General features: G+C 44.1%; 1 protein-coding gene across 1 annotated transcript in view; it reads left to right on the top strand.

The window, feature by feature from the left end:
* PMFBP1 (polyamine modulated factor 1 binding protein 1) overlaps window positions 1-11,849 on the top strand; it is a 43,388-nt gene extending 31,539 nt beyond the window's left edge. The window contains exons 12-19 of the mRNA XM_035025323.1: window positions 896-1,063; window positions 1,332-1,469; window positions 5,687-5,851; window positions 6,621-6,788; window positions 7,093-7,260; window positions 8,083-8,186; window positions 8,733-8,807; window positions 11,021-11,849. Of these exons, the coding sequence (XP_034881214.1) occupies window positions 896-1,063; window positions 1,332-1,469; window positions 5,687-5,851; window positions 6,621-6,788; window positions 7,093-7,260; window positions 8,083-8,186; window positions 8,733-8,807; window positions 11,021-11,294 (1,260 nt within the window). The 3' untranslated portion in view covers window positions 11,295-11,849. The remainder of the gene's footprint in view (window positions 1-895; window positions 1,064-1,331; window positions 1,470-5,686; window positions 5,852-6,620; window positions 6,789-7,092; window positions 7,261-8,082; window positions 8,187-8,732; window positions 8,808-11,020) is intronic.
* The last annotated feature ends 568 nt before the right edge of the window (window positions 11,850-12,417 follow it).

Here is a 12,417-nt window from a genome sequence, read left to right as displayed (position 1 = left end):
TTCAAACTAATTGTCCAGAATTTGTGTTAGAATGCTAAGCCAGCCTATCAGCTCTGATTCCCATGACCGATAATAAGCATTTTCAAGGGCTAAGCTTAAAAACAGCCAGAGGACAATGCTGGGTTTTTTTTATAGGATTCGAAACCTATCCTTGTAGGTCATTTTAAAGTCTTTGATCTCTGAATTATTCTTTTTGTGCTTTTCTAAGATTTTTTTAAAATTTATTCAAAGAGCTTTTTATGTGGAAATATTTGGTAAGTGGGAGAGAAGGTTTATGCTGTGGGAAGGTTGGTATATCTAATTAGACAAAAAAAATATATTGCTGAACATCTGAGGAAACTTTTTTTATTATCTATGCTAAAAAACCCAGGAGTTGCCCTCATATTTATCTCAGCCATTTTCTTTGTCTGGGGGCGTGGGTGTTGTTTTGTTTTTTCAAAAATATACAGCCTAAGACTGTCTTTCAGGACAGTGTTTTTAAAAAAAGAAAGAAAGAGGGCGCCTGGGTGGCTCAGATGGTTAAGCGTCTGCCTTCGGCTCAGGTCATGATCCCAGGGTCCTGGGATCAAGTCCCGCATCGGGCTCTCTGCTCCTTGGGAGCCTGCCTCTCTCTCTCTGTCTCTCATGAATAAATAAATAAAATCTTAAAAAAAAAAAAAAAAAAGGAAAGAAAGAAAGAAAAAGAAAAACAGGGTTTATTTATTTATTTATGTGAGAGAGCAAGCACAAGTGGGGGCAGGAGCCAAGGGAGAGGGAGAAGCAGGCTCCCTGCAGAGCAGGGAGCCGGATGTGGGCTTGATTCCAGGACCCCAGGATCATGACCTGAGCCGAAGGCAGACTCTTAGCTGACTGAGCCACCCAGGTGCCCTCTTTCAGGCCAGTCTTTATTTCTCAGCACAGAGAGCAAGCCTCCGCCAAAAGCAGTCTAACAGAGGAGCTTCAGGAGGTTACAAGATTACTGGAGGAGAAACGGGAGCAGTTGAAAAAGAGCAAAGAACAGGAGAAGTTGCTGGAGCAAGAGCTTGAGACATTCCGACAGGAGGAAAAAAAGAAAGAAAAAATGGTGAGAAGGAGAGTCCAGAAGAGCTGGGTTCATGAATCCAGGGCAAGGCTTGAGCCCCACTGAGCCTGGCAGGATACAGAGGCCGTGGGGCCTCAAACCTTAGGAGAGAAGGGAGGGAAGGTAAGAAAGGCAAGTGAGCAGGAGAGAGAAGGCCCAAGACACCACAGGCTGCAGCATGGAGTTGTGTGCATGGGCAGGAGGAGCAGGCTTCTATGGGAGCCTGAGGTAACACCTCTTTTCTGGGCTTTGTTCTCTTATGGGGGAGCAGACAAAGGAAAATTTGAGGATGTTGGAGGAGGAAAATGAGACTGTCAAAGCACAGTTGATGCAATGTTCCGCGCAGCTGGAGTCCTCTCTCAGCAAACAAAACGCCTCCCAGCAAGTCATCCAAGAGCTAAATAATGAGGTGAGTTGACAGAAACCCTGAGGGAGTGAGAAACTTGAACCCTGGGACCCTTGACCTGAAATCAGTACTTATCTCTACTCCACCACAGAAATGCAGCTAAATGCCCAGCCCACGTGCATCCTGTGGTGCCTCTAACTCCACTTCTCTCCTTGAAGTGGGGGTAACCCTCCCGCACCCGCTTGCTTAGCCAAAGAAACATTTCTTCCACTTGTGGAAGGTCTTATGTAATATCTGCTGGAGCGCCCAAACTTCCTGGGCTTTGGCAGCAATATTCCACAGCAACATTTCAGACAAGACTTGAGTAAGTCCACTGTTGGGGCAATTGGCTAGGGAACACTACCAAAAATGGTGCCAAAGCACAAAAAAAGGGACGGAAAGGGAGACAGCTATTTATCATTACACAAATAAAGATGACAGAAAAGATTAATGGCAGCTAACAAATACAGGCACCATGCTTGAAGTCAGTCATCATTTATTGACTGTCTACTTATGTCCTTCACATGCCTTCCATCTGCTTGACTCCCAACAAGATAGAGATTACTATGATCCTCATTTTACAGAGAAAAGGAAGGCTGGGGCTCAAGGTAACTGATCAGTAAGTGATGAGATGGACCACTGTTTGCACCTGGATCATCTAGCTCACACCTAACCTCTTTCCCCTTCATCATGAACAGCAGTACTTTCCCTAACTGAATATATTTCATCCTTCTTCAGGAAACAAATATAGCATCTTGATAGGTGGTCTCTTGGGTTACAAATGAAAGACAAAGCAGCTCTGATTCCTTGGTAATCTAAGAAGAAAAAAATGTTAGTCTTAAAATATTGTGGACTATGCAAAGTATAAGAACAGCACTGCCCAGTGGAACTTTCTGTGATGATGGAAAAGTCTATATGAGAGCTCTCTAATATACAATATCTACTAGCCATATGAGGCTGTTGACTGCTTGGAATATGGCTTTGTATGACTAAGGAACTGAATTTTTAATTTTAATATTAACTAATTTTAGTTTCATTTAAATGTATATAGCCTCATGTGCCTAGCGGCTACCATATTAGATAGCACAGAAACTGACATTTCTGGGGTTTTGTCCTCCCACAATATAAATCTCTCCTTTGCTGTGGTTCAGAGTTAAGGTCTGAGTCACTGAGACCCCCAAGGAACCTCCCTGAATATAAGGGATATTACCTTAGTATTTAATATGGACCTATTATCATGTTTGCCAAAAGAAAGATAGCCATGTAAATGTGGAAGCAAAAGCATTCATTTCAGAATTCGTTGATGGAAATCAGGAGACTAGAGGGGGTTTTTTGTGTGTATAAGCATGTTCAACTTTTTAAACGCATACCTCGTATATAGTAGATGTATTAAATTCAGTTGAAACAGTCATTAGAAAGAGACTTAGTTTTGCATTCTAAAATGCATTTTCTTTCATCAGTATTCCATATTTCAGTTTTTAAAGTTACCATCTGAAAGCAATAGATCTTGAGATTTTTTTCATCTCTGATTCGAGGACATTTTTCCACTACATTTTATAATTAATTACTGTTAATAAGAAAGCTAATTTATTTTACATACTTATTCTGTATTTGGACTTCTTCTTGAACTCACTTCTAAGCAGTAATAGTTTTTCAGTTGCTTCTCATGGATTTTCTAGGTAGATGATTATATCATTTGCAAGCAACAACAGTTCTCTAAACCTTTGTAATATTTATCCTTTTTTTTTTTTTTTTTTGCCTTATTGCATTGGACAGTACCTACAGTTTGGTGTTTAACAGTAGCATCCTTTTCTTGCTTTTAACATTAATAGAATACAACTGTTTTGGTATGATGTTCTTTGTAATATGGTGAATAAAATTAATTAATTGATCCTTATTTTGGCCCATCCTTGTGTTCCCAGTATGAGTCCCGGCGGTGCATCATGTATTACTCTTTTAAAACAATACTTGGAATGTTCTAGGAAGTAAAATAAGGCCAGTATAACTGGAGTGTAGTAATCAAGGAGGATATTGGTATAGGATGAGAGTAGAGAGATAGGTAGGGGTAGACATTGTGGCCTCTGTTAAGCAATTTAGGGTTTTATTCTAGGAGCAATGAAAAGACATTGATGAAATTTCCTTAAAGGGGCTGGAGAGGTGATTTGAGCTAAGTTTTAAAAATATAACTCTGGCTAATATGTGGAAATTTATTGCAGAGAGGGGTAGGTATGGAAATGAGGGATCCAGTTAGGAGACTATTGCCATTCAAGCTAGCGTGGCATCAGTGAAGACAGAATGAGCAAATTCATGATGTGTTTTGGCAGCAGAATTGACCAAACTAATGATGGACTGAATGTGAGAGGAAGCAAGGAATCAAGGATGACTTAATGAAACCCACCTTTAAAACCATCTAGGCTTAATGCTTTTGGTGAGGGAGACAGTACATCTTTATGAGAACTTTTATTAAAACTCCTTGATTGTATAATTTACATATATCTATATACAGGTTTTCAGTATCTTTCTCCAAGCTAAACCACTGATGTTAGAGAAATTTAAAATAAAGCCTCCAAACTCCAATGGACTTTTAGTTCATAACAGTCTTCCCAACTTACCCCTTTTCTCCTTAAAAAAACATACCCCTCCTTTCTTCCCCAGATTTCCCTGTGGTTTTGCCACAGCTTCTTTGTCCCAGATTGCAATTCACTTTCATTCCCAAATAAACCCATCTTTTGCTGGTAATTTTTTTTTTTTTGCTGGTAATTTTTAAAAAATAAAAACAATAAATAATACAAATGATAAAAAATATATATCTATTACATATAAATAAATAATACAAAATCAATTAATTAAGCTTCTGTGATTTATGTCACCACCTTTCTTTTTGTTATCTCGCCTCTGTGATGACATTTCCTGATTTGGCCACCAATTATCAAGAGCTTAGTGAGTTACAGTTTCTTCAGTGATTCCCCTGGTTTATTGGGCAGACCAGTTGACTCCATGTTTTCAGAAGTCCCCAAAAAAGATGCATTTCTTTTTCCAGAAGACCAAATTATTTTATCTTTAGGAATGGTTTCATTTCTGGGACATGTAAATATAGGGTCAGCAGTCCAATCTAACACTTCTCATCTCACCAGTTCTTAGAGTTCAGGATACTCAAAATTCCATCTGAAAAAATAATAAACTTCAAGCACGGAGCTGTTACTGAAGAAAACCCAATGGAGTATGTTTCTATGTGGATGGGGGTGTATTAAAATATCAAAGAACAGATAAACTACCAAAGAACAGAAGTTGGGCATGTGAATTTCTAAGGTCTCCCTTCTGCTTCCAGATTTGGAAGTAGATCTCTGCCCTGTACTTAAAAGTATTTAATAACATGGCTAGTTACTTAGCATGTTCATGACCGTATTCACAGCTAGGTAGTAATTTATACCTTACTAAGCCCTTTTTACAAACTATATAATCTTATTTGATCATCACCAAAACTCTATGAAACAGATGAAAGTAACTGGCTTGCAGAAGAGGAAACTGAGGCTCAGAGAGATTAAGTAAATGACAGAACCACAACCTCTAACTCCAGATCTCAATTCCTTTTAACTATAGCATGAGTACATACTCATTACTAAGTTTAAGACACAGACTTCAGTTTTTAAACATGCTTTACCAGAACCACATGTTCAGTGCATCCCTAATTCCAAACATTGCCATACAAAATATTTCATTCAGTCAAAAACAATGATTTAGTATTTACTGAGCACATATTATATGCCATGCCCTGAGCTATAGGCAGTGGGGATACAACAATGAAGGAAGTAAACACAGTCCTGCTTTCATGGTGCAAGTCTAGTGGATTATGTCAGGAACTAAGAAAGGCATAAAATGTACAAATGAAATGTTGTATCATGGTTCCTAAACTAGAACTGAATTCCAGATCTTTATTAAAGACTACAGAGTCTGTGAAAGGGATTATTCATGTACTTGATACATCATGGCCCAGTACTGCCAGTACTCCTTGTTTGCGGGGGACCTGCTAACTTAGAAGGGGAAGTGTGAGGAGAGGGGTGCAGAAGAGCCTGGAAAGGCAGCTGTTCTTTTTATAACAGTGAGGGGAGGGTGGGGGCCTTATCACAGACTGCTCTGTCTGTTAGTACAGAGGGAAGAGCCCAGCTCTTGTCCATTTCCTGTAGACACAGAGGATACCTCTGTAGGTATGAACCTTGATAGTGATGTTCCCCCTCCTAAAGCTAGTCCTTCAGAAGGAGGCCTTAGAGAGTCTGCAGGTCCAGCTGGAGAAGGCTGTGCAGAAGGAGAAGCAATATCTCCAGACCATGGTCAGTAAAGAAGCCTATGAGGAATTGTCCCGAAAGTCAATCGCCTGCCAAGATGACCTGACACAAACTCTCGAGAAGGTAAGCCATACCCTCTCATCTCCAGGGCTTTTTGGGGCAAAGAAATGTCCGAGTAGGGCGCCTGGGTGGCTCAGTTGGTTAAGCGACTGCCTTCGGCTCAGGTCATGATCCTGGAGTCCCAGGATCGAGTCCCACATCGGGCTCCCTGCTCAGCAGGGAGTCTGCTTCTCCCTCTGACCCTCCTCCCTCTCGTGCTCTCTCTCATTCTCTCTCTCGCAAAAAAAATAAAATAAATAAATAAATAAATAAAAATTAAAATTAAAAAAAAAAAAAAAGAAATGTCCGAGTAGCTCGAGAAGTGCAAGAGTCAATCCCCTGCACAACTGGCTATCACCAGGACCATCTGCATCCTGAGCTAGGATGTCCTTCCAGGGAAGGCCTGCCTCCTCACAGTGAGGCTTTTTTGGGGTGGGAGAAAGGGATCACAAAGAACGAGGCCAAATCTAACGAGTCTTTCTGCCCACAGGTGATCCGGGGGCAAAGTTTTCCCAAAACCTAAGTTGTCTGGGCAATTTGTGCCCCACTCAGTGCTGATCATGCCTAGCTGATCAGAGAACTGGAAAAAGAGGAAATGGGGTAGGGGAGCGAAGATGTAGAAAATCAACCACTGTCACTTCCCACCCCTCCCTGGGACACTAGGCAAGTGACCAGGTGTCTGCTACCCTGAGCAGAGGATGGGGAGGGACTGGAACCCTTCTCCATTCAGCACTCAATAGAATGGGCCAAAGAACTGTGACAGCCATTCTTATCCCCTTTGTCTTTATGGAAGCTCAATCATACGACCTCAGAGACCAAGAGCCTGCACCGAACCTTGGCACAAGCCCAAGAGAGGAAAGTTCAGCTGGAAGATGAAATCATTGCTTACGAGGAGAGGATGAAAAAGCTCAACATGGAATTAAAAAAACTGCAGGGCTTCCAACAGCAGAGCGAGCTAGAGGTGAGGAGCAGCCAGGAGCTCAGGCTATCTTCCTGTTCCAGGTCCCCAGGGTCTCTCTCTTCTTGCCCCTGTGCTCTTTAGTACAGAGCCATTCCCTTTGGCTAACGGGTTCTCCATTTGCTGGCTCAGGGAGCTTCAGGCAAAGCGGCCAGGGGCGCCCTCTGCTGGTATTGGCAGTAAAATGCCCCCTAAGGAGTCTCTCAAAGCCTAGAAAGCGCCTTCCTGCCTTGTCACAGAGGCCCTGGGCTCAGGGCGGCCAGCCCGCCAGCCGGGGTCTCCCTCCTCACTTTGCGCCCCTGAGCAGGTTCAAGCCTTCGACAAGAAGCTGGAGGAGATGAGCAACCAAGTGTTGCAGTGGCAGAAGCAGCACCAGAGTGACCTCAAGATGCTGGCAGCTAAAGAGGAGCAGCTCCGTGCCTTCCAGGAGGAAATGGCCGCCCTGAAAGAGAACCTCCTGGCAGATGAGAAGGAGGTGGGCACTCCTCAGCTTCCGGTCACTTCCTCCCAGACCCTCCCAGCACATCCACCACCACCTGGATACTAGACCAAGCTTGGTGGGGGAGGGGGTGCCTAAGAGCAAGGAAAGGACACCCCCAGCCCACTCTATTCAGTACAAAGTAGGGTCTGGGTGCGCTAAGGCCCACAGCAGTTGTCTCAACCCAACTGTCTTCCTGTGCCTTCATTGATAGAGATAGTGAGCGAACAAAGGCCCATTCCAGAGAAGAGAGTGCCATCTCCCTGTCAGGAATACCAGCCATCCCTGACTTAGATAACCCCCTGGGCAGTCCTCCTCCAGAGCCCATCCTGACATTTTCACTTACCCTGCAGTAGAATCTGCTAAGAGATCTTTGAGCATGCCTTATGCCCCGGTCCCTGAGCAGTGAAGTTCATGGCAGGATCTCTTGATGTAGCCACAGGACCTTTGCTTGCATTAGAAAAAAAGGCATCCATTCCTCAAGGTATTTTTTTCTTCCATCTGTTAAAAAATTGGCTTAACATATTGCTTTTTAAAAGCAAGATGTTTTAATGCCTTTGCACAAAAATCATTATTGTAAGTATACACATCTACTTTGTCTCTACTATAAACAGTGCCCTGCTCAGAGATGTCACCTTTGTGTGCATGCACTGCTGGAGGTAGAGATGCTGGCAGGTCCAACTCTAGCCTAGGGGTTGGTCAGCAGAACCAATGTTTCTTCTTCCAGGAAGAGACAAGAGACCTGATTTGGGAGTCGGGTGGTGACAGGCCTATGCTCCTCCCCCTCCCCAACCATCTCATTTTCTTCTTGTACCAAAGCCTGCCTGTGTGCCCCAGCGGTCTACGGCTAAAGACACCTGTAGGCTACGCCGAGAGAATGATCAGATTATGTCCAACATGGAGCAATGGGCAAAAGAGCAGAAGTAAGTAAGAAATTATAAAGTAAGGCAGGGTTCCAAGGCCTGGGCTGAGCTGAGAAACTGTACATGTGCCAAAGAATAGTGTCACATATACACGCACGCGCGCGCACACACACACACACACACACACACTGCCCTCTAGGGAAATGAATTCAGTAATAGCCCACATTCAAGAGCTGGGAATAAGATGGAGGGGCCTCAACTCTTCAGGCAGAATCAGGAAGACCTGCTGGCTTAGAAACAGAGCAGCTCCAAGATAAAAGGGATGCTTTGCTGTAGGTCAGATTTCCTCTCCCCAACCTGGAATCTGGCTTCCCTGCCTGGATCCCTTGAACTTACCTGAGATCACAGTGATTTTGCATAGTAATTGAGAATGGAAGTTTCCCTCAATTGCCAGGTGCTAGTGAGGCTCTAGCTCTGGGGAGTGGGTACTGAGCTGGAGTCTAGGGCTCAGCAGACACCTTGCTGAGAACACCAGCCTCCTAGCCATCCAACTCGTGCTCTTCCTCATGGGGGTCTGAGAACTTTCTCTTATGGATTTTATTACAGGATCGCCAATGAGAAACTAGGAAACAAGCTCCGTGAGCAGGTCAAATATATTGCCAAGCTGACTGGTGAAAAGGAGTAAGTCATCCCATACCACCTAGGCTGCTGTTGGGCCCTAAGGAGAAGGGTCAGCCATGAGCCAGGGCTGGCTTTATCATTAAATACATGCATCTGACCTCAGGGAAGGGCTGGGACTATTGAAAGATTCTGGGTCATGAATCTGCATTTATGTGACCTTGGGCGCATCACTGCACCTCTTTGGGCCTTCCCTCACCAACAATACAGAAAGGGGTTACTAGTCTCTATGCCCCTTCCCCCGTCACCTGCTGTGATTCTCAGGGAACAAAAATGCTAAGAAGGAAACAGGACCTGAAAGGCAGGGTAGAGGCTAAGCTGCTGTAACAAAGAGACCTCCAAAAGAAGGAACACAGAACATGAAAGGACCAACCCTAGGAGGTGGGGTTCCTCTGTCCCACGTGGTCATTTGGGGACCTAAGTTCCTTCACGTTGTTGTTCCACCCTCCCCTGTGACCATGCTTCATCCTCATGGTCAAAGGTGGGTCAGCAGACTGTGGTGTGGGAGGAGTGTTGGAAGTTTGGGAACAGAGATGAAAGTATGGATGTCTAAAACCGAGATTTCAGAGATGGTATAGTCACAGATAATGACAAGCTCTAGAGCAGTGGCTCCCAACCCTTTGGCAGGAAGCACTTAGAAAATAATCACATTTGTTTGGCACAGTGGAAGAATTTGGGATGAGTTGTTTGTGACAAAGTTGACCAACCAGTGGCTGCCCCAAGAGCTGAGGGTGTCCACATCTCAGCACACCTAGAACCCACTCATCAGCCCCAGGTGGAAAGCTCTGTTCTGAGCTGTGACCATAGGATGGTGGCTGAGTTTAAGGAGAGGACAAGATCATTGGAATATAGAAGTCAAGGAACTGAGAGGCTTGAATAGAATGTACAGGATGTTGAAGGCATTGGGAATGCTGACAGGAGTGGGCCAGAGAGAGTGGCAGAGAGCCAGAGAATGAGGGCATGGTGAGGACCCCACCTGCAGGCCCAGTGGCATATGGAGTGTGGTGATGACACAAGGAGCTCCAGTGGTGTCTTCAACACTGGCCAGGTTTACAGAGAGCAAGAGGGCAAAGCATGGGCCCAGCAAAGTTCAGAATGAATTCTTTGATTTCCCTCTAGAAAAGACCATGAAATTTTTCACTAGGACAAAAGCATTTTCTAAAAGGGATTAGCTGAAAGAGAAACTGTAAAAATCTGAAGGTAACAGAGCATTTCAGTCTTTTTCTTATGATGTGCCAAGTTCCAGGGAGTTCTGTTTCACAAAGAACTCATTCCTGAGTTTGAACCTATTTGAAGAAAAGCCATCTTTTAATAATAATAATAATAATAATAATAATAGTAATAATGACACAAATAATATTTATCTGTTACATGTGTGAAGCATTGTTCTAAGTGCTTTATATGTATTAATTTATTTAATCTTTACAAGAACTCATGAGTTCAGTACCATTAAAATCCCCATTTATGGATGAAGAAAGAGAGGAACCCAGAGACTAAATAACTTGCCCATGGCCTCAGGAAAAGTAAATGGCAGAACCAGAATTCCAACTTGGGAAGTCTGGTTCCAGAGCCCATGGCCACCCACTGCCCTCGACATTGGTTTGGAGAAATATGACCAGTTATGGAGCCACAGGAGATATGTTAAGTTCTTTCACCTCGCCTACATCACTGCTACCATTTCTTCATCCTAAGATGGGGACAAGTTACTTACCCAAGCTCTCAACAGAGCTGGGATCCCCTGTGCTCTCAACCTTCCAGCAAAGGGAGGGGAAAGAACTTGGCTTTGGCATCAGAACCGGATGAGAGTGTTTCCCAGGCACAGCCGGGACAGCCCGGGCACATGGGATTGTTCATGACAGCCCTACAGCTCTTCAAATCAAATTCCTATCTTTTGTCAAACTGGAGCTTTATATGAAGTGCAGAAGGCAGATGAGACTCAACTGTCCCCATCTGACAGATATGAAAACAGGCCCTGAGTTGACATGACACAGAGGCTCAGAAGTACTGGTTTGGGGTCCACCCCGACCCTGGGCCTGGGCTTCTTCCAGGGGATACACATAGGCCTCCATTTCTATGGAACATGAGAGCACCAGCTCTGAAAGGGCTCGGATGTCCATGGCCCTCCTCCCTGGGGTGCCTTTATCTGCCCCTTCCAGTGGGAAACCAAGATACTGAAGCAGACCAAAGAACTCCTGTCCTTCCCTCTCCTTCCCTAGCCACCTCCACAATGTAATGGTCCATCTGCAGCAGGAAAACAAGAAACTGAAGACTGAGATAGAGGAGAAGAAGCTGAAAACTGGACACCCAAGGCTATACACCAAAGCCCTAGGCCCGAGCACGATGGAGCCCATACAGAGGGGAAAAGTTTGTGCCACCTTGGGCTTTAGGGGGACGACCCAGGACGTGAGCCAAAGAATGGACATCACCAAGTTTGTCGGGATACCCCACTGCTCAGGTATGTCTGCCATTTGTCTTTTGCTACTTACATGATGTCATCTTTCTTAGTCCCATGGTTCAAAAAAATAGCAACAGCCTGATATTATTTTTCAAGAAGAGATCACTGGATTGGGAATTCAATCCCCAAGTAGGAACTGGGGGACAGACCTTCTGTTTAGCCACTCTGGACCAGAGATCACTGTTTCCTCATATGTTGTGGGAACAGGTGAGTGAATTAAGACTTGTTCTGATCTAAGATTCTTTGATGATAGCCAAGTGCATCATATCTCAGACCTATCCCTTCCCCTGACCCAATCTCTTTTCGGGAGTGTGGGGACAAGAGGGGAACAGGTAGAATAAACATCTTCCTCCTATCATGTGTTCTGAAAACCCCACAAGAGCACCCTGATCCCCTGTACAGCATGGATCCATAGCTGCCTTTTCTATCATCTATAGACCCCATGTTACCCCAGAGGGAAGAAGTCACCCCACAACTGAGCTGCCCAGCCATGAGGAATCATCTCATTAATTTCTCCTCAAATCAAGACTGTCATTTCCTCCCTGTTCCCTCAGGTTCCTCATATTGCTAGAATCAGCACCTTGCCCTGGGCAGCATTTCCACGTACGTTTTTCAGAGGACAGTGATTTTCCGCCCCTCTCTCTTGACCTGGATCAGCTCTTACAGGAATGCATCAAGGTCCCTGCCTATTTTTCAAGATGCTAACATTTCATTGAGTTTTGTCCACTTTCTGCAGTTGGAGTGAGCATTGGAACCATACTACCATCTCCATACCCAAACTCTAAAATAAAGACATGAGCATAGCAGTCTCAGTGAGCTCTTGGCGTCTTGCAGACATCTCTGCCCCTTTCAGCCCCCTACAACATGTTCATCCCTGTTTTCTCTGGATTCTAAAAGACATAGTCTCTTTCACATATACGGACAGCTAAAATTCCCAAAGCAAGATTCTGGATTATCTGGATTAGTTTTTAAACCAGCAAGAGATAATTAGCTCCCCCTTTATTTTTTCCATCTATCTGGAATTTAAGAAAAAAAGTCTTAAAAACCTCAAAAAAGAAAGTAGTCCTGAGACCCACAAGAAAGGAAATGAGTGATGCATTTTCTGAGCGAAGGAGGGAGATAGCCATCTGCTTTCTTTCCGCCATATTACATTTCTCC

The sequence above is a fragment of the Mirounga leonina genome, unplaced genomic scaffold (genome assembly GCF_011800145.1).
Source record: "Mirounga leonina isolate KUSES-001 unplaced genomic scaffold, KU_Mleo_1.0 Mir_180, whole genome shotgun sequence".
Lineage (NCBI taxonomy): Eukaryota > Metazoa > Chordata > Mammalia > Carnivora > Phocidae > Mirounga > Mirounga leonina.
The sequence above is the reverse complement of the archived record's forward strand: the minus strand, read 5'-3'. Positions and strand labels throughout refer to the sequence as shown.